Genomic DNA, 19,704 nt, shown 5'->3' with positions numbered 1-19,704 from the left:
CGTTGCACACCTCGACGCTGGTGCGGAGGGCTTTCAAGAAGATGTATGTACCACAGTTGTAGAAGAAAGAGAGTCATAGTTGGCGGCTGTTCAAGCCACTTTGAGAGCCGGGGAGAATGATGTGGTACTCTTCGCAAAACGCGTCTCGGGAAGCAGTGTCTCCTCTCAATCGAAGTCGGTCGTTCATGCGCAGCTTAGTCGGTGTGCTTGATAGGCCGAGCTGTTCTACGAAGTCGCCGAACCAGAAGCTGGGCTGCTGAGTCCACCGGTTCTTATATCGGCAGCGTGTGGCATCCGTGGCCTGGCGAATGATTCGCCTTGCGTGCAAACCGGGTGGGTGGACGGAGGACCAGTGACCGATGACCGGAGCCGGCTGCCGAGCGGGTCCCCGAGCATGCCGGCGCGGCCGGCATGCGGCATGCGACCATCACTGTCGGAATGGCGCAAAACCAGCGCTCACTGATTCGATGCATGAGGGCTGGGATATCGCCCAGTTGGTTTCTCATAGCCGGTGCTTTTCAACCATGGCCAATGGCCAAGGTCGGATGTCAAAATCACGATTCAGATAGCAGCCCAGTTGAAATGTTGGCTACACAACCAGCAACAGGGCGACAAACAGCCTGGGATGGAATCAATCGCAATCAATCGCAATCAATCTGTATTACAACAATCCATGACCACAAATAGCGATAAAGCAAAATTCGATTGCGGATTTCCTATGACGGAGATGTTGGAAATCGGGCCAGTGCTTTCGCCTTGTCATCGGCGGAACAAGCATCGATCCACGGTCGCCCGCCCACCGACGTCATCGAACTGTCACTGATATCATTGGAGCTCCAGCATGAGTTTACTGTGCGACCTGGCCATTGATGCTGCGGATGTTTGACTCACTGCACTCAGAAAGAACATCGACACCCTAGACTTTACGAAATCACCTCAACTCACTGACTATCCATCACGCACGCAATGTCTTCGTCCATGCCCTCCCAGCCCCCCAAGGCGGAAGCCTACACCACGGCTTCGAACACAACAACCCGCAACCCCGCCGAGAACGCCGCGGCCTCTTCTCACGTCCAGCAAGACGAGACCACGGCGCGCGACGTTGCGCAAGGCCGCACCCCCTTCCCGCGCTCGCAGGCCCGGTCCGCCGACGACGCGGTGCCGAGCTCGCTGGGCGCCGGCGTGCGCTCCTCGGGCCCCGCGGACGCAACGGAGCGCGAGAACACGGCGTACGTCTCCAGAGACGCGCCTCAGGACGGTCCGGAGAACCCCAACGTCGAGGCGGAGCAGATGGAAACGCTCGCCGAAGGAAAGGTCGCGGACGCGGTCGAGAGGAAGAACGGGACGCAGACGGCGCCGGGACAGGAGGTTCACGATGACGATTTCGCGAGCGGGCTTGAGACGTAAGTCTTCTTGGGGCCTTGAGGCTCCCGCTTTGAGAGAAAGAATTGGGACCTGCGACGGATGCTGACAAGATAACAGAAAGAAAAAGGAGCAGCAAGAGGCGAGAGATGCGATCAAGGAGGCACGCAGCGCGGGTGTGGATGTGGATGGCGGGTCTGGGCAGAGATCGTGGAGAGAGGATAACCGGGATGTTTGAGAGTGATGAGGTCGACTCGGGGGGTTTTTCTTTCTTTTTTTCATCTATGCGATCGATAGACGGATTGATTTTAGCGAGATAATCAAGTCAAGAACATACTGAGTTTTCGGGTCTCTTCACACTGGAAAATGTCGCGATGTCGCCCGCCAAAAAATAGTACGGTAGGGCCCATCCACACAGAAAGAAGTGAGGATTGACAAAAGAAAATGATGAAGAACATTCGTGTCAATGCGAAACAGTTTGAGAGCACACACAAAAGGTTTAGTTTAATGCGGGAAAAACGCAAAAAGATGGGTTCTCCCCTTCCAGAATCGAACTAGAGACCTTTCGATGACAATGTAACCATTACAGTCGAACGTGATAAACCAACTACACCAAGGGGAGATGCCAAGGCTGTGCCTTGTCTCGGTGTGTCATTCAAACTGGAAAAGGTGGCTTATAAACCTTGCACATTCGAGCAGTTCCTGCAGTTTAGGTATGTGTGCTCAGAAGGGGCAACATCAATCCTAGACTCCACTTTCGCCTAGTTTCCCTATCCTATCCTTTTTTAAACCTAAATAGGAAAGGACTAAAATCTACTTAGGGTTAAGTTGTGTCTTATTGTAGTGGCTTTGCGAGATTCTGCTGACATCTCCGCTCTCAGTTAGGGACGAGCATGCGGGGAGTTTTAGTCTCACATTCATCGTTCGTGAGTATCTCCCTTTGGCGTCAATCATCACAAAGGAAACATTGGGCGATTGGCTCAGTGGTAGAGCGCCCGCTTTGCATTGTCTACGATGTCTGCGGGAGGCCCAGGGTTCAATCCCCTGATCGTCCATCGTCAACTCACAACCGGGTTGTGCACCATCTTTTTGGGTTTTGTGACTTTATGGAGCAATGGATGACATAATCGTCACCCTGTTTGTTCAGTGTGTTGTTGTTGACAGTCAGACAGACCCTATTCGAAAGTCTCCTGCAACCACTTCAACACATCCTGACCAAACTCATCGGGCTTCTCGAGAAGGGCCCAGTGCCCACCGTCCCTGGTGACACTCTTCACGTCAGGCAGCAGCCCGGCGTCGATGCTCGATTGCAACAGCTCTGGCCTGCAAACGAAATCCCGTGTTCCTCCCCAGTACAGCACCGGCACTCTGACCGTCTTGGCCTCCTCATCTATTTTTCTGTCCGCCTCGGCCTGCACGCCTGCTCTCATGGCTTTATACGAGCAATTCGGTGCGGCGAACCCGCCGTCGCCGGCCTTGCTGAAGCGCCCTATGAAGTCCGCCTTGTGCTCGGCGGTCGCGTACGGCTGCGTCGGCTGCGTGCGGCCCTCGCTGACGAACCGGCGCACCCCGCCGGGGCTGCAGAACGTGTCGACCCAGGTCTCAGGTTCGCCAAAGACGGCGGCGTAGACGGACTCAAGGTTGCGGTTCATGATCTCCACGGCGTCGTCGGCAGTGAAGAAGTGCCAGTACTCATAGATGCCGAAGCCGAACATCTTCTTAGTCTGCGCGTTGACCTCGTCGAGGTCGAAGTGGCCGGAGGGCGCAACGTACGCAACATTGAGCGTGACGAGGCCGCAGACGCGTGCGGGGTGGAAGTTGTACAACCGCTGGGCAATCATGGAGCCCCAATCATGGCCAACCGAGACCACCTTTCCGAGGCCTTCTGCGTCGAGTATCTCCACAGCGTCGGCTGCGAGACCGTCGCATGCATATACTTTCGGGTCGGTTGGCTTGGAAGACTCGCCGAATCCAAGATTGTCTAGAGCAACAACACCGTAGCCGAGGGGAAGGAGATGGTCGTTAATGAGGCCCGCCCATATAAGAGCCGAGTCTGGCCAGCCGTGAAAGAGGACGAGTGTCGGCTTAGAGCCCTGGGCGGCAGCAGTGTAATACGTGTATGAGAAGCCGCGCGAGACGTCGAGCGTCTTTTTGGTGAGTTTTGAGAGGTCCATGATTGCCACTCTGAGCGATGCGATGCGCTTGGGTTACTTGAATATGTGCCTTCCTCAAGGAGAAAGACGCTTGATTTATATTATGAGCTGCTTGCGTTTCTATCAACTATCCTCCGTGGAGCCAAAAGGAGGGTCTCAACCAAGTCATGAAACTGCATTCCGCCTATGCCGAGCTCCAAGTAGTCTTCGAGTATGGTCATTTGTAATCACAAAAATGCGTCTTTGCATAGTCATCAGGAATTATTAACCGTCGGGGTCCGTCCAAGGCCGAATCTTAAATCTCGGGATGAAAAAGCATCCGCCACCGCACAGGCAGTGGGGTCGGAAGGGTAGACTAATGGTGTTGATCGTAGACAGAAATGTGAAGTGTCGACAACGACAAATGATGTTGGACGGAACTAGCCCAGTGTGCTTGGCGTATGTCGGTTCTGCCAACTTGATACGAGCTGCTCATGAGTTTCTCCTGCGCTGGGTGCGTTAGTACGTGGTCAACTTTCAAGTCCCGGCATCGGGCGCAATCGCTTTCCTTCATAGATAGATATTCCACGTCATCCCAGACGAGTCGTGTCTGCCAATCCGGCTCGAACAGTTGTAGATCGTTCCAAATTACGAAACGCACGACACACCTTAAGATTTTGTGCTTCATCGTGTACATATGCATAAGGACCACAGGCTTTAGAAGTGAATTCAGATCCATGTGAACCTGGGCGATTCCGAACACTCACCTGCCGACCCTGCATTACTTCCATCACATAATGTAGTCGGGACTGCCAATGCAACTATTGAACTGGCTACCAAGTCACCCAAGTATGGCTATACCACAAACCTTTGACCGAGATCCAAGGCACAAGAGCTTCGCCCCGCTTAGCTGCGCTACCACTCACACCTCTTGACTGTGACTGCACTGGCCCAGTGACCATACCCATTGTCGACACTTTCACCCCAGTCCCGCAGTTGGGATACGTTATTTCAGTGCTCCGGAGCTCCCGCTCTGGTTTCTGTTGCCCCTGGCGTTCACGTTCCAGTCTCTGCCGCTCTTGGACCCGATCAAGCCGTCTCACCCGCTTTTTCTGAATGAGGCGTCTGTTTTCTTGTTTCCAATAGAGTTGATGCGGGTCTTGCTCTCGACCAGCGGTCTACTGCCCCTCACGCTGACGTTGCTCTTGCACTTGTCGCAGCTGCCCCTGTAGTAGAAAAAGAGAAGATCATCGTCAACTTCGGGGAAACTCCTGGGAAAGTGGAGGTCAAGATCCAGTCTCCTAGTTTATGACGACCCATAGCTGTTGAACAAGCGTCTTGTGGAAAGGGGTTGACGATGCTTACCTCTGCTCACCCCTGAGCAACTCTCAGTCGCCGCTCATGCGCCTCCTGCTTTACGCGCTATTGGCGCTCTTTGTCGAGGCTATCCGCCACGTTTGAGATTTTGTGAATGGTTGTGTTTCTGGTGTCTTGGGGGGCTCTCTATATTGTTGTTGAAAAAAGTCGTCCATGTTTCTCATCGCGGCTTTTCAAACCAGAAAAGAAAAAGGGGGCTCTGTGCGATGACCTCCTCGGCTTGGAAACCTTAGCAGCGAATCAAGGGCACTTGGACTAAGGTGTGACACGGAATTTATCTGAAGAAACTGGTAGCAAGTAGGTGAAATCAAGTCATAATGGAACTGTTCTATCAAGATGTTAGAATCCGTTGCTTTTTCGGCGCGGAATTGGTCAGTGGAGTGTTTACAATTCTTACCTGAGTGAGTAGCTGAACGAAACCGTTGCCACTAGACGACACCAAAAACCGCTACGAAGCGGGTTCAAAATGCAACAACACGAGTCTCGCGTCTTCGTGTGTAATCACTGTAGGATTGTCTCCATGTAGGCAAGATGATGTTTGCGAGGCGATATTTGTGTATTGCTCACTGTGAGCTATTAAGTTGTATACTAGGCCTTCCTATGTTGTGCCTGCATGACGTTAAAAAAGACTCTATCTTTTAAAATTAGGATTTGAGCAAGGTTTCCAGGTTCTGGGGGCTACTGACTTTGTGTGTTATATGCATCTTGGGCAGCAATCGTGATCGCAAACATGCAATTCACCACCACGAAACTCCCGAATCCAACTGAACCAAGAGCCCTATCCAATACGTCTGATTATGCGCTCATGTAGCACCCACTCCGAATCACCTCGGAGTGGCATCCGAAGTCCGGTTCTCCGAAATCCAGCTCTCATGACCAGGAGGCCGCGGGCGGCCCTCGTTATTGGGCCACCAAGCGCTGATGCGGTAGTCGTTGACGAAAGCCATGCTGGCCTTCGGGTTCTCGTGCCACGAGCAGTACTTCCAATGCCACTCCGCGAAATCGTACCAATAACGCACGTCGGTGCACTGGACCGACTTGCACTCATCCAACTTGCGGCCAAAATCGACCCAGTCCGGGCGGTGCGGCGGCGACGTCTTGTCGCACCACGTGATGATGTCAAGCGGGAGTTTTTTCTCGTTCAGGCGCCACTCGAGCTCTTTCATGCATACCCCGGCGCAGACCGGGACCCTCCAGAGCTGCAGGTTGCGGTTCGCGTTGTAGCGGTGTTTGCCGGCGGCCGCTGAACTAGCGAAGAAGGCGAGAGGAAACAGAATGGAGGAGAGTGTAAGTAACTTCATGCTGATGGTGACTGGGCTGATCTCAGTGGAGCTTTCTCGACCTTTCGAGGGGTAAGAAGGATATTTAGAGTAAATCAGGAGAGAAGCATGAAGAGTATGTGTCCTGACCGGTTGCTTGCCAGTGTGAGTGCTTTGAAAGGAACGACGTGTCACTTGTAGTGTGTGCAATTTAAAAAGCGAAGAGCTTGAGAGACTGTCTTACTAATGAGGGCATAATGTCAGGGACTGCCAAGGGCATCAGGGTGCACTGGTCGACGAAGGTTGGTAGCCTTGCTGGAGCCTGGTTGTTGAAACGGGACTTGAGTTTTCTGAATCCTTGGATACCGATAATCATATGAATTTGCAAGGTTATAAGCCAGTTTTCCCATGGAGAAGAGAGAGTCTCTATCATGGTCACGGAGTTATTGGCAAGCACAATTAGATAGGAAAGGGCAGTTCTATGGCTGTTGGCGGAGGACATGGATCAACCACAGCCGACTCCCCGACACTAACACAACAGCATCAACCATACCACACGCACACAAAGTTTTGTTACTGATAAGACCATCCCTAACCATAAGAGTCATTCTGTTTGCTTTTATGCTAGCATACATAGAACTGTTGATCACGGGTTGGAGACATATGCCTTCATCTGGGCCCAGACGGTGGGCGAACTTGGAGTCCTCAATCAGCATATACAATTCCGTCGAATTCAGAAGTCTCAATTTTGTTGTGAGTTTGCTTTTTCTCTATCTGGGTTCATAAGGAATCACTATTGTGTAACATTCTGCACCAGCCCGCGGTGCTTTCCATGTTCCAACGCCGGCTCTGAAATGACATGATCGTTACGGCTCATCAATCAAATAAAAGTCCTCCACTAACCTAAGCCTCAGTCATGTGACCCTCAGCCAAGACATCAACGTCATGTCTGTTTGCTTTAGCCTCCTTCTTCTTCTTCTTCCTATCCTTGCGTCCGGCAGGGGGTGCCATCATGGCCGGAGGCGCAGGCACCGGGGCGATCGGAGGAGGAACGGCGGCGCCGGGAGCCGGTACAGCCGCAGGGACAGAGTAGGCGGCGATAGCCTGCGTGAATATGGACTGAAGGGTGGCCATGTCCGCTGCGGCCTCTTTCTGTCCGACTTTGGGGACCTTTGCAGCCAGGGCTTCGCTCAGAGACATGCTCGCCATCTGCTGCTTCTGGAGGGACTGTAGCGCAACGGTGCTGACGCCGAGCTGATCGAGAATTGGCTTCCGAGCTACAAGATCGTTGACCGTAGTCTTGGTCTGAGCGGCAAGGTTGTCCGTAGTCCGGCGTAGCATGAGAGACTTTGCGGCAGAAAGGTCTCTAGAGGCACGAACGGTGAGGGTGGCTTGGTTGATGGTGACTTGTATTTGTTGAGAGGCGCCGAGTAGGTTGGCTGCCGCGTTTGGAGTGCCATCGAGAGCAAGAACCGCAGCGTCAACCCTCTGTAGCGAGTCGAACACGGGGACAAGGGCTATTTCGATGTCGTCGAGACTATCTCGACTTTCGATGGTGACCGGCCGGGGCTTTAACGGTACAGCAGCAATGAGTACAGCCTGGCCCAGGAGACCAAACGTGAAAGATGGGGCATGCATGATGTGATGTGTGGATGATGGTTGAATGAGCTTCAAGATGATATTTTGGAAAGATTATTGTAATTATGAGTTATAAGACAGCCGGGCCCTCGTGCTTAGATGTTCCAACATGATCGACACATGTGTTCTTGATGGGAGACGGAACTGATTTATAAACAATGATCTAGTTGTATATGACAGAACAACGCATGGATCATACTATGAACTAGGGTTGTGATATGATGCCATTGGTCTCTGGTTGCCGATGCATGAGGAGCGAGACGCTGAACATGGGCCCAGCCACCGATTCTGGCGATGGCTTCCGTACTCGCGTTAGATCAAGGTCTCAAAACTCTGCTCGACTCACACACGGATTCCCTGCAGCATACGGCTGGCGTCCGCATCTGTGTTCGTGAGTGTCAGGTTAGAAGTTGGAGGGCGAGGGGTGGCAGGGGGTGCTCGTGATTCCTTCTTTACAATTGGCGGCATGACGGCATTCGGCAGCTTGACATCCCACGAACCGGCTGTCAGAAGGGAACGATTGGCATTGCTGTCACAAACCACGGGAGCTGTGAAACGGATCGTACCGTGTTCGTAATTGTAGCAGCAGCAGTGTCAGAAACGTCCGATCAATTAACCTATAGACAGGTCTGCTGTACGTGAGAAAATAGGGACGAAAGGCGAGCTGCGGGCCAAAAGGGGACGCCAAAATGATTAAGGTTGCATGATGGGTGCTCAGACATGTGTCGCGGGCTTCGAACCGTTCGTCAAGGGCTGATGATGGCATCCACTCGGAGCAACCGTTGAGCCTGGCCGTCGTTTCACCTTATGGCAGCAATCACCTTTACAGTCTGTATTGATGTCGAGGATAAACGCTCTGACACTTCATACTCTATACGGGTCTCGAGGGCTTTTTCGTCATCGCCATCTGCAGGAAATCGGTGATCAGTTTGATGGGGCTTCTGGTGGCAAGAGGCTCTCTGTCCGGAAGACCTCTAAAAGCATAAGCGATGGAATGAGTGTCCTGGCATTATCGTAGTTCTCACGCGTCTCCAAGGTCCCAAAATTGCTCTGACGGACCTTTGATAACAGGGAGGTACCGACTACCAATCGATCACCATCATTGTTGAAGCCCCAGTACAATTATTTTGCTAGAAAACCACTTTATTAGGCACGTTTTCTCTTACTTGTCATCAGGTATTGCAGTTCGTGGCATTTTGGAAATAAAACTTGTTCGCTTTTCATACTAAACCTCCCCTTTCCCCCTACCATTGCAAATGGGCCAATCTCAGGACAAAACTCAAGCAGGAGAAGGATTAAATTTGACGATCATGAATGATAAAAGCTAGCTTTATTGAGCATTGAGTTAGGCTCTGGTTCTACCGGACATTGAAGCACATCTTTCGTTGAACTTGTGCATCTAGCTGTCTCCGCTGTATAGTAAACCGCACCTCTTGCACCGTATCATAACCTCTTCATTTAGACGCCATCTAAAGCCATGTTATGGTACAGCGTTAGTGATCTGCGTTCACCGCCTTCGCGCCGGCATCAGTTCCGGTCCAGGCTTTGGTCAAGGACTCTTCGGGCTGGGCGAACTGGAGATTGGGAAGAAGTTTGTTCCACTCTTCCAAGACCTCAAAAGCGTTGCACCGAGAGCGCCAGAATGAGCTCATTAAGAAAACAACGTACAGGCAGAACGATGGCATTTCTCGGGGACCAATGAATGGGCAATTCTGGGCGTCTTCGAAGCCTTCACAAGTGACAAGACCGACACCGAGGTCGTCAGCCGTGAGCTTCTCGACCGTAAATGGACCTCTTTTCTGCCGGCGTTAGAGTAACTTGCTATGGAAACCCCCGTAATTTCCGTTCCAACAACCTCGAACCGTCTTTCCGGGAGCAATGAACTGCCGCATAGTCAAGCTCGCACCGCTGACGAGGGCCACTCTCGATGGCCAGAGCACCACTCTGCCAAGATCTTGGGCCGCTCCGAAGGTTATGATGGCGTTTTCGGCGCCCTCAACAATGGCATCCCGGCGCTTATAGTACTCGAACGGGGGCTCAAGTGTCTGTAACCTCTTGGTCTAATTGAAAAGGAAGAGCGGCTGGTTCCCTCCCATGTTCCAACAAATCTGACCATATTGTGCAGGCGTTGGGCGTTTTAAGAGACGTCCACGCTGCATCCATTGGCGACAGCGATGCCAATTAAGAGGATGGTACAGCTCCAAGACACTATAGGCTGTTGGATTATGGACGATGGACGGGATCCAAATGGTGAGGGGCGTATCTGAAGTTACACCGACAAACAGGTCACGATGCCGCCATTGTCTTCAGGTGTCAACTAGCCCGTCACGACGGAGTCTCAACATTCGTCGCACAAGGGAAGCCTCGAAGTAAGTGCAGCACAACCAGTAAGATTCGGCACGTTGACCAACGCGTACAACCTTGGCCGGCCAATCGTCTCCAAGGCTGTTAGTCAATCGATACTCTCGGCTGAAGCTTGGCCTCCCTCCCTCCCCCAACCCCCAAGACCATCGACAACGACGACAAGTCGGCAATCTGGCAACGTGGGAATACCCGACGTTTAAGGACCTGTCAAACACGATAAGGTGTGGCGAGTACAAAAACCGACCCTCCGAAGTCTACTTACCCTCCCAGGGTGTCGATCGATGTGTGAACGCGTTTGTTCTTTATTTTTTCAATTTCTTTTTCTGGAGAGTCTCAGCCGATCCGCCCAACCTTGGCGTGAACCGTTTAGCAATGTAAACAGCGGCAGCTGTTGGTCAGCATCGCCGCCAAGGGCCAAGAAAGACCCCAAGAGAACCCAAGACTGGAAGGGGGACTCGCGAGTGGAGAGGAGGGCGTCGACGCAGAGAACACAACAAGACCCTTGGGGAAACCGGCCCAGACTCCCCCCTTCCTCCTGCCTTCCCTGACCGCATTGGAGACCCAGCGGCCGCGGGTTTCGCTGTGAGATGACGGTGTCGAGGCCAAGCAACTGGAAGCCAAGTTGTGCTCTCCGCAGCATAGTCCCTCCCCCCTCCCTCAAACCCATGCTGCGAGGCCGGTAGACAAAAAGAGAGGGATGGGGGTTCGATGCCATCATCCAAGACTGAGGTGCATGCATGGTGCCGTAATTCAAGCTCATGGGAAGCAGGTCAAGCAAAAAAGTCAAGCCTTGCGTGGAGCAGTCACAGGACGAGACAAAGACAAGACGGACAAGACGGATAGGTGAAGGCTTAGGTTGGGATGCCGGCGCTGATCATCGTTGCAGGCACGTTGTTTTGACGGTCGCTCAGTGGCATTTGATTTTGATTCGGTTTTACTTTCTCAAGCGTTTGTGGTCGATCAGTCGGCCGCCGACATGTGCCCGCCGAGCTGGTTCGACTTACCCCAGGATGATGATGATGACTGGAGAGCGTATCTCATCCCGCAGTCAATCCTAGAGTAGGTTAGTTTACACTACGACTCAGTAGCCTTCCCTAGCCCGACGACGGCAACGTCGACAAGCGGCTCCGAGGGGCTGGTCCGAGACGATGGCCGATGGATGACAGGTTCCAGATGGCGCGAGGTGACGGCATCGAAGGAGGCGCGCAGCTGGACTTGGACACGGCTCCCTTTACGAGGCCTTCCAAGGCCCGGACCGGAACTGGTTTGGGGTTGGAAGGCGCAAGGCGTCAGGGGACCATGAGCGAACGGTCGACCGCTTGGCGTAAAAGTTTCTTCGCCAAGAACGTACGACCAAGAACTTGTGGTGTTTTCCTCCCCCTGGCCCGAGCAACCAGAGATTGAGAAGTGAGAGGTCGAGAGCCCAAAGGACCCTCCTAGGCCACAGGGAGAAGACGGGAAACGGGAGGGCGTTTCCTGGGTTGAACCTCCTACGTCACTTGGCCTGATCCACACCAACTTGCGCGGTCGCAAGCGGCCAAGCGCTTGGCGACCCCACCGACAAGATTGTGACCGTGTCAGATCACTCGAGATGGACGGGGGCACCAGAACGTCTAGGACGGGATGGAGGAATATTCGGCGGTTGCGAGAGCGATTGCGCCGAGAAGTCGATCACAGAGAATTAATCGAGACACCCGCGGAGAGCGACGTTTCGTTTCGGGTTGGCGGGATGAGCGCGAGGACGGGCGCCCGGCGCGGGGTTGATGGGCGATTGGCGGCTCAGATCAGAAAAACCGACAGACGGGATCAGCATCGCGCTTGGATCGTCGCGGTGCCCCCTCCATATGCGATGTGATGTCTCTGTCAGTGCTCGGTTTGGGGGTGCGTCTCCTTCTCTGGGCCCTCGTGTCGTGACTGACTCTGGGAGTAGCAGAGTTGCGGACCAGAGGGGCGATGACCCAGAGAGGAAGTGGGCCGTGAGTGGTCAATGGACGACAGAGTGGGATGATGGGATGGTTGGATGGGCGCCACGGGGAACTTCTGGAGTCTGGAATGTCTGGTCCTAGGCTGAGCGACCGCGGCTGCGACCGTCATCCCACGTCGGAGTCGATCCAACGTCGTTGGGTCGTAGGACAAGAACTGCCAAGGTGCGCCAAGCAGAGCCGGCGCAAACGGAATGGCCACCACCGTCTCCATACGAGGGCCGCGCATTTAGAGCATTTGTAAGTCTCGATTGCTCGGGATGGACACTGGCATGCTAGATGCTGGAAGCATCTAGAGGTTTCCAGCTTGGGAAACGCTGCAGAAGGGCAGGAATGGCGCGGGAGATGAAGCGTTGCAGTATTGCGGTGTTGCGTGCCATCAATCGCTTGAACTTGAAGTCGATACAGCGTTGCTTTTTCGTCTAGTCACCCATCCATCGATCGCTCCATCTCGTCTCTCCCCGCGGGGGCCCGGCACGGAGAGCGTCGGAGCCTGGAGACGTGTTTTTTGCTGCACCACACGCGCGCGCCGACCGGCCGATTGGCCAACCCCGGGCTGTCCTGTGTCGCCCGCGTTGCCCGTGTTGCCTGGGCTGTGTGGCTGCTGCGCACACATGAGTGGTGGTGTGTAGGTTGATGGTGGGAGAGTGAGTTCGTGTGTCGGGAGAGGGTGTGATGACTGGTCAGTGGTGAAAGTCAGATCTTGGCGGCGGACGGAGTTGAGCGAGAAGGGACTGAAATGTGGCGTGGCGTGGCCATCCGGTGTTTGCTCCGCCCGGCGGAACGCGAAGCCAGATGACGGCTCAGGCTTTTCTCGGTATCATGAATAATGACGAAAGGTCCCAGTCCATGGTCCATGGGCCATGGATGCCCATACAGGCAAGACGGGTCAGCTGACGCGTACACGTGATATCGAACCTCGTTTTCGTTTATCACATAGTCTTTCTCTCCCTCTGTCTCTCACATGTGTGCTCTCTGTCTCTCAGCCTCCTAAAAAGAAGTCGGGCTAGCTTCGGCGTGGCGTCCGGGGTGGGAAAAACTGGAGTTCGGCATATGCGAGCAGAAAGAAGAGGTCGGGATGTTAATGTTTCGGACGTGATTCTTTTTTGTTGAGGCGAAGCTTGCACAGAGCGAACTGGCAGGAAGGCAACGCAGAGTTGCAAACAGCCAGACGGCGAAACTCAGTGGCCAGTTTCAGTGGCTCTTGGTGGATTTTTGCAGCAGCCAAGGCGCTATGGTTCGATCCCCCCCCTTGTCAGTTGTAACCGTCGTACGGTCATGTACCACTACAGTTCACGGCGAGTCCGCTGCATTGCGTAAGTACCATGGCTATGCAGCTTGGCTGGCAAGGTACTTTAATCCACTGTAAGCCCGGCTCGACAGGCGCCAGAGGCAAATGCCAAGTGAGAGAGGCCCAGCAGCCAAAATGAATGCAGCCAATCACACAACACAGGTCGCTCTCGAGTGCCCATAGAAAATTGTGAGAAGGCCTGTCTGTGCTTTGGGCCAGGAGCATGTGCTGCCGCACGTGACGCACCTCCTGCTCATGGCGCAGCCCGACAGCTGCATCAAATAACCTTATTCGCTTGGATGGTGTCCAATGGCGTCACTGGGTCAGTCGCTGGAGCATCGTTGCCGTCATATCATGCGCATCCGGAGCTGTCTGGTTCTTCCATTTGGCCTTTATCTGTCGTTGTCAATCAAGCCTGTGCACTGAAAAATATACAGATGATGCTTGGCAAGATGGATACCGACTGGGGCATGGCTGTCTGCATTCGTATGCAACTACAGGTATCCCTTCGCAACTCTGCAACTCTGCAACTCCCATTCTATCAACTCGAGTCGTGCAACTGCAAGAAGTACATCATCAAGAGTCAACAACCAATTGGCTACCTAGGTAACCTCACCCAACAAAAGACAGAAGAAGAAAAGTAAACGCGCTCGTCACTCGCATCGTATCACACCAAGCACACACGAGCAGCGTTGACTTGCCCAGCAAAAACTTGAGCCAACCACACCTTGACCCCGTCTCCATGTCTCTCCCCTTATCTGCATGTCTGTGACCGTCTCGTCTGTTTCTCTTCCCCGTGTCCTCCCTTCCCTCTCCTCTCCGGTCCTCGGCTTCCGGCGGTGCTTCGTCCAATGGACTTAGCTGAGCCTCAGCCCCCCCCTAGAGCCGCTCGCTCCTTCTGTCTACCTTAGTAGGTAGGTAGGTACCCTACGATTACGGCTGCAGACAACACAGTCAGTCTCCCCTTCTTTCCCCAGTACTCCGTACTCCCTCCCTACCTTATTCACTGCCCCACCACCGGGTCTCCACTCCCACTGGGAAATGCCCCACTTCCGTTGCCGCCAAGAGTTCCGCCAAGGTCATCGTCACCCGAGAACCACCACCAGTCCACCACCTAGCCGGACCGTCTATTCTTTCGCTCCTTGCTCTCATCCTCTTCTCCAACTGCTCAGGGAGCCCAGTGGTGCAGCTGGAAACGGTCCCAACTCCGTCTCCAAAGGCCAAGAGGGCCAAGCGGCCAAGACACCAGGAAAGCCCATCACCCTTGCGTGGACCGCAGTCTTTTTTTCCTCATCATTCTCAATTCTCTGCCAAGCGCCGATTCCATGTCTACCGTCTTGGTACTGGTATCCGTGCCCAATCACACACTCTTCAGGCAGCACAATGACCGAATGCCTTTTCTTTCTCTTGCTTGAGACCCCTTCACGAGGGGTCCTGACCCACGAGGTAGATGGAGGGAGAAACCTACGAAGCCTGAGAAGAGACTGAGAGGGGGGGGCGTGTGTGTTATCATCCGCCCAGACCTTGGCGTCTCTCTCCCAAGTTTTTTTTTCTTTCCTACCCTTTCCCTTTCTTCTGCTACCCCGATGGCCTTGCAAGCATGTACTCATGGTCAAGCTTCCAAACTCTTCTAAACCTTGCCGGCTTCCAAGTCTACCAGTCTCTCGGCTGTCCATCTATAAAGGTAGCCTTGTCCCCCCTCAACCCTCTGCGATCTCAAAGTCTAGATTGCCTGGTTAAACAACTTCTACTTCTCCACCTCACCAACGATAGAAGAAGCTTCTTTCTTGAAGCCACAATCTTTGTTCCAACCGCATACACTCACACTACTGCCACCAACACCACTACCACCACCACCACGGCTGATTTAAGCTTCCTCCCTACCCCGATTCCATCGTGAATGGAAGCAGCCCTCCCCTCATCCACGTCGCCAGCTCAGACACGACACAATGTCTGGTGACTACCCAAAGCACCCATTCCTGCTGTCGGTCCAAGAGACCGCTCAGGCGCTCGGAGTCGACCCCGACAAGGGTCTGTCGTCGCAGCAGGTCCAGCAGGCCCAGGAAAAATACCCTGCCAATGAGTTCGAGGTCGGCGAGTCGGTGCCATGGTACACCATTCTCAGCAAGCAGCTGTTCAATGCCATGGTACTTGTGCTCGTCTTCGCCATGATTCTCAGTTTCGCCATCAACGATTACATTGAGGGCGGTGTTCTCGCCTTCGTTATCGTTGCCAACGTTACCATCGGCTTCTGGCAGGAATACCGCGCCGAGAAGCAGATGGACGCCCTGCGCACCCTCTCCGCGCCCTCGGCCAACGTATTGCGCGACGGAAAGACCAAGGTCATCCCCAAGTAAGTACATATCCGTACACACGCACAACCCCCCCCCCCCCCCCTAGATGAATAGCGTCAAACGCGCACTTCGCCCCTCTCCACTCCTAAGTCTTGGCTCTCTTGGCTTTTCTTTGGCCTTCTTGCTTGATTCTGCTTGGCAAACAGCTGACCCGTGTGACAGTGCCGAGGTTGTGCCCGGTGACATCATCCTGCTCAAGATGGGCGATACCGTGCCTGCCGACATGCGCATTTTCGAGGCCATGAACCTGTCCTGCGACGAACAGTCCCTGACCGGTGAGGCTCAGCCCGTCGATAAGATCTCCGAGGCCAACATTACAGTCCCTGGTTCCGATAAGCTGGCCACCGAGGAGGGCGAGGTCGGTATCGGTGACCGTCTCAACATCGCCTATGCCACCACCATCGTCCGCAAGGGCCGTGGCCGTGGCATCGTCGTCGCTACTGGAATGCAGACCGAGGTCGGAAAGATCGCCGCCTCCACCCAGAAGAAGGTCCGCAAGCCCGGCCGCTCCATGAACTACAAGAAGTACGGCAAGCGCCAGCCCGTTGTTGGTCTCACCAAGCGCGTCTACGATGCCGTCGGCAAGTTCTTGGGTCTCACCGAGGGTACCCCTCTGCAGAGGAAGCTTGCCGCTTTGGCATACGTCCTCTTCGGCTGTGCCATCATCCTGGCCATTATCGTCTTCGCCGCTCACAAGTTCGATGTCACTGGCGAGGTCATCATCTACGCTGTCTCACTCGGCATTGCCATCATCCCCGAATCTCTCGTCGCGTAAGTTGGAACTAGAACCCCTCTGACTCGCTCGAGTTTACCCCCATAGCAACACTTCTCTAACACCGAAACAGTGTTCTCACCATCACCATGGTTGTCGCCGTGACCGTCATGAGAAAGTCCAACGTCGTCGTCCGAGACCTTTCCGCCCTCGAGGCTCTCGGCGGTGTCACCAACATTTGCTCCGACAAGACTGGAACCTTGACCCAGGGCGCCATGATTGTCCGCAAGGCTTGGCTGCCCTTCTCTCACACCTACACCGTCCGCGACTCACAAAGCCCCAACGACCCGACGAAGGGTCGAGTCACCTACTCCGAAACCAAGGAGCAGGAAGACAAGATTGAGGAGGCGCCCAAGCGCGACTACGACCAGGAGCGTTCCGCTGCCGTCCTTAAGTTCGACGTCCCCGAGGAGAAGCTGCAAAACAAGCAACCCGCCAAGGAGCCTGAGGCCGAGAACGAGGCCGAGATGACGCCCCGCCTCAAGGCTTTCCTGCTGTCCTCCGCTCTCTGCAACTTGGCTACCGTTCGATATGACGAGGAAGAAGCAAAGTGGCAGACCACTGGCGAGCCTACCGAGATCGCCCTTCAAATCTTTTCCCACCGTTTCAAGCTCGGCAAGAAGTCCCTCGAGGGCCTCGGCTGGAAGCAGCTGGCCGAGTTCCCTTTTGACAGTTCCATCAAGCGCATGTCCGTCATCTACGACCTTCCCGAGACCAGCGAGGCGTCCGACATCTGGGGCCCGGGAAACAGCCTCGTCTTCACCAAGGGCGCCGTCGAGCGAGTCTTGGACCTGTGCAGCCACATTGGTTTCGGCGATGACAAGATCGAGCTTACCGAGGAGCTCAAGGAGGAGGTTCTCAACCAGATGAACAACCTGGCGTCTCAAGGCCAACGTGTGCTTGCTGTCGGTTACCGCGACTGGAACGGCCGATTCACCACTAAGCAGGCCGACGTTTCCCAAGAGAAGGAGAATGCCCTCCGAACTGAGGTTGAACAGGGCCTTACTCTTCTCGGCCTGGCCGGAATCTACGACCCTCCCCGCCGCGAGACCAAGCCATCCATCGCCGAATGTTCCTCTGCCGGCATCAAGGTGCACATGCTTACTGGCGACCACCCCGAGACTGCCAAGGCCATCGCCAAGGAGGTCGGCATTATCCCCAAGAACCTCGGTGTCTTGCCTGACGCTCTCGCCAAATCCATTGTCCAGAAGGCTACCGATTTCGACAAAATGACGGACGAGGAGATTGACGCCATGCCTGAGCTCCCGCTGGTCATTGCCCGATGCGCCCCCGATACGAAGACTCGCATGATTGATGCACTTCGTCGCCGCAACGCCTTTATGGCAATGACCGGTGATGGTGTCAACGACGCCCCCTCTCTGGCCCGCGCTGACGTTGGTATCGCCATGGGTTCCGGATCCGACGTCGCAAAGTCCGCTTCCAAGATCGTCTTGACCGATGACAAGTTCAACTCCATCGTCTCCGCCATCCGCCAGGGTCGTCGCATGTTCGACAACATCCAGAAGTTCATTCTCCATTTGCTCAGCTCCAACGTTGGCGAGGTCATCCTCCTTTGCTGCGGTCTCGCTTTCCGCGACGGCGCCGACCTCTCCGTCTTCCCCATCTCTCCCCTTGAGATTCTCTGGATCAACATGGTTACTTCGTCCTTCCCTGCCTTCGGTCTTGGTCGCGAGCAAGCCGCCGCTGATGTCATGCGCAAGCCCCCCCAGAACAAGAAGCGCGGTGTCTTTACCAACCAGATCATCGTCGACATGATTGTCTACGGCATCATCATGGGTGCATTGACGTTGGCCACGTTCATCATTGTCGTCTACGGTGCCAACGGCGGAGCCCTTGGCCAGGAGTGCAACAAGACTTTCACCGAGGCCTGCAGACCCGTGTTCCGCGCCCGTGCTGCTGTCTTCGCCGAGCTTACCTGGATCATCCTCATCTCTGCCTGGGAGTTCAAGAACCTGCGCCGATCCATGTTCCGCCTGAACCCCGACAGCGAGAGCAAGTTCCCCTTCTTCAAGGACATCTATGACAACAAGTTCCTCTTCTGGGCCGTCATCATCGGCGCCCTTTCCGTCTTCCCCGTCATCTACATCCCGACGCTCAACACCACCCTTTTCAAGCACATTGGCATCACGTGGGAGTGGGGCATCGTCGTCGGCTTCACGCTCCTCTACGTCGTCGGTGTCGAGGCCTGGAAGTTCGTCAAGCGCACCTTCAACCTCCTCGACGACCACCAGGTCGTCAAGGGTGCCTTCAGCCAGGGTGGCGAGGATGAGGGTCGCGACTTTAAGAAGACCATGACCTTCAGCTCCTTCAAGAGCTGGCACTCGTTCGGCCGCAAGGACACGGGCGAGTCGACAGGTCGCCGCAGCCGTTCCCAGCACCGCACCAACACCAACCTCTCGGGCGACACCCGCACCGGCGAGGGTTCTCCCAACAACAGCAATGAGAAGGTCTGATGTGTCTTTCGAGACATGATCCGAAGTTGTATTGTCGAATTCGTCGCTGTTTGTTTCTTTTGCCATTTTTGACGCAAAAAGAAGAGTAAATGATACCACTATCACGAAAGAGGATTTCGTTTTGCATGAAACGCATCGTAGCTAGAGGCTAGATCCCCGACCATGATTTTTTCTTTCTCTGTTGTTTTTCACGGCCGATTCTCCGGGGAGGAAGATAAATAAAGGCAGGCCAAGACAAGGGGGTCTTGTCTTGCCTGGATGTTGGATTTGTGTTCAAGGCTCGCCTGAGCGGCCTTGCAATTATTGCATGATGAATATGCGCTTGCATCAAGATTGATCAAGGGGATCAGTTCATTATCTTGTCGTTTAATGAGGCTGTACTTAATAATAACCTTCTACCATTTCAACTTTACTTGCCCACACTGAGTGATATGTCTCCAGACTTGGAACTGCTTCACATTCTCAACATCTTTCGGATGGGTCCGAGGTGATGAAGGTCGACTCAATCCAGCACCATTTGTCACGTTCTCGAACAGCCTGCTAGCAGGCTCGTCCCTAATTGATTTATCATCAAGGTATCTGAACGCGGCATGGTTGGCTGCTGATGCTACTGGGGGGGAGGAAGCAATGATGTCTGGGGCCATGCCGTGCACATCAAATGTCCGAAGGATCAACGGTGTTTGTCGTTCCACCCCCCAC

General features: G+C 54.2%; 6 protein-coding genes across 6 annotated transcripts; 2 read left to right on the top strand and 4 right to left on the bottom strand.

Annotated features, from left to right (window-relative positions):
• Window positions 1–966: 966 nt before the first annotated feature.
• CH63R_03694 (uncharacterized protein) lies at window positions 967–1,600 on the top strand (the record flags this gene model as incomplete). The annotated part of the gene is made up of 2 exons (XM_018298669.1): window positions 967–1,403; window positions 1,483–1,600. The coding sequence occupies 2 exons, from the start codon at window positions 967–969 to the stop codon at window positions 1,598–1,600; spliced, it is 555 nt and encodes a 184-aa protein (XP_018159915.1).
• A 937-nt stretch (window positions 1,601–2,537) lies between these two features.
• Window positions 2,538–3,536, bottom strand: CH63R_03693 (putative Epoxide hydrolase; the record flags this gene model as incomplete). The annotated part of the gene is made up of 1 exon (XM_018298668.1): window positions 2,538–3,536. The coding sequence occupies one exon, from the start codon at window positions 3,534–3,536 to the stop codon at window positions 2,538–2,540; it is 999 nt and encodes a 332-aa protein (XP_018159914.1).
• Window positions 3,537–5,695: 2,159 nt separating this feature from the next.
• CH63R_03692 (uncharacterized protein) lies at window positions 5,696–6,172 on the bottom strand (the record flags this gene model as incomplete). The annotated part of the gene is made up of 1 exon (XM_018298667.1): window positions 5,696–6,172. One exon carries the CDS (start codon window positions 6,170–6,172, stop codon window positions 5,696–5,698), a length of 477 nt encoding a protein of 158 aa, XP_018159913.1.
• An 861-nt stretch (window positions 6,173–7,033) lies between these two features.
• Window positions 7,034–7,768, bottom strand: CH63R_03691 (Cell wall protein; the record flags this gene model as incomplete). Its single annotated transcript, XM_018298666.1, has 1 exon — window positions 7,034–7,768. The coding sequence occupies one exon, from the start codon at window positions 7,766–7,768 to the stop codon at window positions 7,034–7,036; it is 735 nt and encodes a 244-aa protein (XP_018159912.1).
• Window positions 7,769–9,261: 1,493 nt separating this feature from the next.
• On the bottom strand, window positions 9,262–9,884 carry CH63R_03690 (NmrA-like family protein; the record flags this gene model as incomplete). Its single annotated transcript, XM_018298665.1, has 3 exons — window positions 9,262–9,567; window positions 9,631–9,828; window positions 9,882–9,884. The coding sequence occupies 3 exons, from the start codon at window positions 9,882–9,884 to the stop codon at window positions 9,262–9,264; spliced, it is 507 nt and encodes a 168-aa protein (XP_018159911.1).
• A 5,470-nt stretch (window positions 9,885–15,354) lies between these two features.
• On the top strand, window positions 15,355–19,005 carry CH63R_03689 (Potassium/sodium efflux P-type ATPase; the record flags this gene model as incomplete). Its single annotated transcript, XM_018298664.1, has 3 exons — window positions 15,355–15,758; window positions 15,922–16,530; window positions 16,605–19,005. The coding sequence occupies 3 exons, from the start codon at window positions 15,355–15,357 to the stop codon at window positions 19,003–19,005; spliced, it is 3,414 nt and encodes a 1,137-aa protein (XP_018159910.1).
• Between the last annotated feature and the right edge of the window lie 699 nt (window positions 19,006–19,704).

This window comes from Colletotrichum higginsianum, chromosome 3 (genome assembly GCF_001672515.1).
Source record: "Colletotrichum higginsianum IMI 349063 chromosome 3, whole genome shotgun sequence".
Classification (NCBI taxonomy): Eukaryota; Fungi; Ascomycota; class Sordariomycetes; order Glomerellales; family Glomerellaceae; genus Colletotrichum; species Colletotrichum higginsianum.
Note: the sequence above shows the minus strand (reverse complement) of the source record. Positions and strands in the feature narration are given on the sequence as shown.